The sequence below is a fragment of the Symphodus melops genome (assembly GCF_947650265.1).
Source record: "Symphodus melops genome assembly, chromosome: 8".
NCBI classification, from domain to species: Eukaryota; Metazoa; Chordata; class Actinopteri; order Labriformes; family Labridae; genus Symphodus; species Symphodus melops.
In genome coordinates, this window is record NC_136698.1 from 18,364,975 (window position 1) to 18,370,073 (window position 5,099).

The following is a 5,099-nucleotide window of genomic DNA, read 5'->3' on the forward strand; positions in this document are numbered from 1 at the left end:
CACTCCTCTCCTTCACACCTTTCATGAAACAAATGATTTTTTTAAAAATCTTCAGTACTATTTGATACTGTTATCATTAAAATTAATTATTGCTTTACACCTGGTATCAAAAAGTATCAAACATTTTGACAACCTTTCAATCAGTGTTTCAGTGTGTGCGATTCAAACCTTTACTCTGAGTCAGGTGTGTCCCGCCAACCTGACCAGGTCACATTATTAGAGCACCATATTGATGTTAACACCCACTGTTAATAGTATTGATGTTAAATTTATTAACACAACATTTAATCATGCAACTATTGTCACCATGTCATGAACACATGCACACTGTATTGTATATAAATACATCTACATCTTGTAAATAAATGTACATGTGTCAATGTTTTTCTATTAAGTTTATCTCAGCATCTTTTGCTCTCTTCACAGCTGCACTTTTGTCTTGTGTCGGCTTGTGCATAATATTTGAATACATTATTTAATTTTCAGTGTTGTACAGAGAGATCAAAGGTAACTGAAGTCAATGTCCTTGTTAGTGTGAACAATTGTAATGGTGTCTGTCAAAGCAATCTGGAAGCATCTGTTTTTCCAGTTTCTACATAAATAAATTCATTATTGGTGTTGTGCTTTTAAATTGTAGATTGTTGAATAGGGATGTCAGTTCTCACTACATCTGAACACTGTTTATTCCTCCAGTCTATTCATTCTGTTATTTGTCTGTTATACTGTCAAACAACACTAAAGTTAAAAATACATTGTCCTGAATCTTATTCACCTTTAAGAATGTTAGCAGTGTAACAGCTCTGTTCATTAATATTTGCAGTGTAACAGCTGTGTTTATTATTATATAATTAAAGATAATTAGAGATTTTTAGATTCAATCCGATCAAATGTATTAATTGTTAATTAAACCGCCTCTCTGCGTAATCTACTCACTGACCTGTCTCTCTCTCTCTCCCTTATTATGCTAAATACAACTTGCTCACTTCCCATAAAGACACGCCCCTCTCTGACGTCACCATCGGAGCAGTCCCTCTCCTTATATGGGAGTAAGGGCACCGCTTCCGAAGTGACGCCACGTTGCCTCATATTTCAGTCGGGTGATCCTTTCATAATAAAAGGTACTGGTTTATGATATATTGAACAGAAAACTGCGTTCTTAGACAACAACTGTGATGCAGGCCATCCTTTTTCTGACTTTATTTTATGAAAAGACAATTTATAGCTGAGACAACAAACATATTAGATACATTGAAAAATATAGTTAAAAGGAAAAAATCATTATATGATAGATAGATAGATAACCCTAACCCTAATATATTATTACGACTTTTTATGGTTTCTTAGTCTTATTTGTCTTTTATTGACCTTTTCACAGTTAGTATCTGATAACATAATAAATCTCCCTGCTGAGGATCATCTTAAACAAAATCTTCCTCCAGGCCTCCCTACTTTATTACCTGCTCTGTTTGACATCATCTCATATGAGAGAGAGAGAGAGAGAGAGAGAGAGAGAGAGAGAGAGAGAGAGAGAGAGAGAGAGAGAGAGAGAGAGAGTGAGTGAGTGAGTGAGTGAGTGAGTGAGTGAGTGAGTGAGTGAGTGAGTGAGTGAGTGAGTGAGTGAGTGAGTGAGTGTGTGTGTGTGTGTGTGTGTGTGTGTGTGTGTGTGTGTGTTTTCATTTAGGTGCAAATTAGTGTAATTTGCAGAAAAACCAAGATTGTGAGACAGAGCAGTCAATCGCTTATATCATTGAGTCTATGGCGCCCTCTAGTGGCTAATTAGTTGCAGTGTTATACAGTTAAAAATCAAACAACGTTGACACCTGATACCATGGCAACAAAAATGGCACCCCTAAACACTCAACAATTGGAATTTATTGGTATTAATTAGCTAAACCTGCAGGCAATCTTGTCTTTATACATGTTATATTTTACCTGCAGGTTGTGTCTGTGAAACTCATCTGTTCTCATGGAGCAGAAAGCAAACACTGACACATAATGATTGTGATTACTGACAAGAAACCTTTAAATATATTTTCACTGTGTTTATCAAACCGTAGCTGAGTACTTGTTCTTGCTGTTTTCTCATCAGGAGAGGGTCCTGTTCAGTATCAGCATGCTGCAGTCTGGAAGACATTTTACTGTGTTCAAACTTTAGCCTGATTGAGCTCCGTGACAAAGAGACACATTTAGTCCTAAAGACATATAAAGTGTTGACACCCAGAACAAAGGAAGGTGTGCTTGTGTGATTGAGCCTGCGTGTCAACTCAAACACACTCTGCTCCTGGATCAATAACAGCTCGGATGGAATTTACCTGCAGGAGCTGAGGACAGACTGATCCTGCAACATGTTGCAACATGTTTTATTGTTAGAACTGCTGACAGGACACACCCACACAGTACCATTAAAACACACACACAAACTAACACTATCATACACACATGTACATAGACAGAACACAGAGGCAGTCTCGGTTTACCACATTTTATTTTCTTGAAAATTAATTCATGATATTCATTTGTGAAGCCAAGTCAAAAACAAAGATAAACAAGTCAGAGTGTTTTGATCTGATTTACATGAACAATGAGTGAAACCTCATCGGTGTTCACAGACAAAAAACATTGTTTTGAAGTCACTTCTAATGAAGACAGTTTTGTGTTTAGAAGCTCAGAGTTCAGATAGCATTAACTCTCTATAACCCGGCTCTTCATCACTTTCTCTCTCAGTCTCTGTCTGCCTGCAGCGGGTAAATAAATCCTCACACACTCTGAGTCTTCTTCACGGTCTGATCCGGTCCGTGCAGATCTGGGTAAAATCAAGAACACTTTAGTCCAGGTCTGTAAAAACAGAAAGTGTCCCCCCCCGGATCATTCTGTCCCCTTAGCGGGACACAGCAGGCGGAGGCAGCTGTCACCCAGGAACCTCAGAGCGGCTCCCGGTCCTGTCAGTGAGGCGCCACATCATACCAGATCCGGTCCCAGTGTGGGAGTAAACAGGCACTCTCCACAATCCAGTCTCTCTTCGGTTCTGGACCCCACTCAGAAGGTCTGGAGCTGCTGCGTCAACATGAGCTGACAGCCGCTGTTCACGTGGTTCATCACCTTCTGCTTGAGCTGGGCCACCTGCTCGCGCAGCAGGTTGGCAGTGGACGAGAGCTCCGAATTCTGACACTTTAACGTCTTCACTTTGTCCTCGAGGCGGGAGATGCGCTCCAGCTTCCTCTTCCGGCACTTGGAGGCTGCGACGCGGTTCCTCATACGCTTCCTCTCGGCCTTGATACGCTCCTGGCTCTCCATGTCGATGGGGGACAGAGGAGGTGTCTCCCCTGGCATCTCAGGCACAGTCTGCGGCTCCTCTTTGAGCGCGCTGAGCCGGACGAGCGGGGCGGAGGAGGGCTGCCCGTACAGGGGCAGCTGCGGCGGAGCAGAAGAGAATGACATGGTGGGGGCGGAGGTAGTGTAGTTGGGGGCCGACACTGTGCTGATAGCCGGGGTGAAAGTGTTCAGGTCCTCATAGACCGGAGAGTCCGCGCGCTGGGAGCCGCTGCTGTAGCCGGAAGCTCCGGCCGCGGAAGACACCGGCGGCAGGGCGGGACCGACGGTCTGTGCAGCCGAGCTGTCGCTCACGGTCCCCGGGGCCGGCATGTGCTGATGGTGCAGCTCCGCCAGGGCCCGGACGAAGCCTTCCGCAAAGCCCTCCTGCTCGTCCGTGACGTTCTTGGGGCAGATGAACTGAGTGGGGGTCGGGGTGGTGGTGATGAGGCCGTTACTGGACTGGATGATGAGCCGCTCCAGCTCCGGGGAGGCCAACTTCAGGAGACCCACGTCCGGGGAGGTGAGGAGGTCCGCGGCTTTAGCTCGGAGGTGCGGCTTAAGGGAGCTGAAGGGGTCCGCCAGGTTCAGGGTCATGTTGTGTTTCAGGGCTTTAGGGGCGCTAAAGCTAAATGAGGAGTCTGGCTGAGTGAAGTCTTCATAGAAAGTAGTCTCCATCTTTGAGAGCGTAGAAGACCAAACTAATAAAAACAAAAGCTTCTCTTTCGGGTTAATCCCCTTCTCTCAGAAGTCCTCTCTGTTGGTAAAAAAAAAACCGTAAACAGTGAATATACTCTGGGATACAGACTTTACAAGCTGTGTCGGGTTCTCAGGGTACAGGAAGATGTGTGCTCTTCTCTGCTGTGTGTACAGTCTGAGCGGAGTCGCGTGCAGGCTTAACCTTATCTGCTGCCGCTGCTTCGCTAAAAATAACCATGATGTCATGACGCGGCTCTCTCATTGGCTGGAGGGCGTGTCTTGAGGCGGGACTATGGGCGGGACCCACTCCGTAGATAAAGCTCGTTGCCTAGACGACCACCCAGAAGATTCTGAATCTCGCGGTGGATTGTGGGATGAGGTAATGCTCTAAGAGAGCGCAGGCGCAGTGCAATGCTGGATTACGTATTGTTTTTGAATATCTTGTTACCCGCGCTTCTGTCGAAGGCGGGACAATAAATTCACCCTTGTTGTCATTTCATGATATACAACGAAACTCTGTCTCTATGTGATGTAATATTACTCACTTATAAAATGTAAATTAATTCACGTTCAATTACACAGAACAGTCACACTAAAGTCTGTAATTATTACAGCTGACAGATCTCAGACATGACAGTAATTTAAGTGTCAGAATCATTTATGATCTTCTTAGGCCAGGGGTCATTAAAGATTTCTGCTTCGGACTCCTAAAATGACTGTGCTAGAGACTTTTGTCCCCAACTGTCCCTATATATTTACATTATAGGCCTATTTAGTAATTTATTATAAAAAGACATGAAGTAAACACAAGTCACCTCCATGTTTAAACTGTAGGACTGAGTGAACATACAACAGAAACAGATGATGTCTGTATATTTTTTATTAAAAGAGCGACAGACACCTGTTGCAGTTATGTGCAAACTTATATCTACAGGATTTTTACAGATCTATATCAATTTTATTTCAGAATAGGTCCTTCTTAACAAATAGTTGAATTATAAATTCAACCAATTGTTTGTATGTATTTTCAGATTAATGGTTAAAATGTGCCTTTAAAATAAATTAAAATGTTTATTTGTTTTTTTGGTTTG

At 43.2% G+C, this 5,099-nt stretch overlaps 1 protein-coding gene across 1 annotated transcript; it reads right to left on the bottom strand.

Annotated features, from left to right (window-relative positions):
- Window positions 1-2,468: 2,468 nt before the first annotated feature.
- Window positions 2,469-4,439, bottom strand: jun (Jun proto-oncogene, AP-1 transcription factor subunit). The gene has a single exon (XM_079350999.1). The coding sequence runs from the start codon at window positions 3,985-3,987 to the stop codon at window positions 3,037-3,039; it is 951 nt and encodes a 316-aa protein (XP_079207125.1). The 5' UTR covers window positions 3,988-4,439; the 3' UTR covers window positions 2,469-3,036.
- Between the last annotated feature and the right edge of the window lie 660 nt (window positions 4,440-5,099).

Excerpts from the sequence above, each read along its gene's own strand:
- jun (XM_079350999.1), bottom strand. The coding sequence starts at position 3,987 with ATGGAGACTACTTTCTATGAAGACTTCACTCAGCCAGACTCCTCATTT.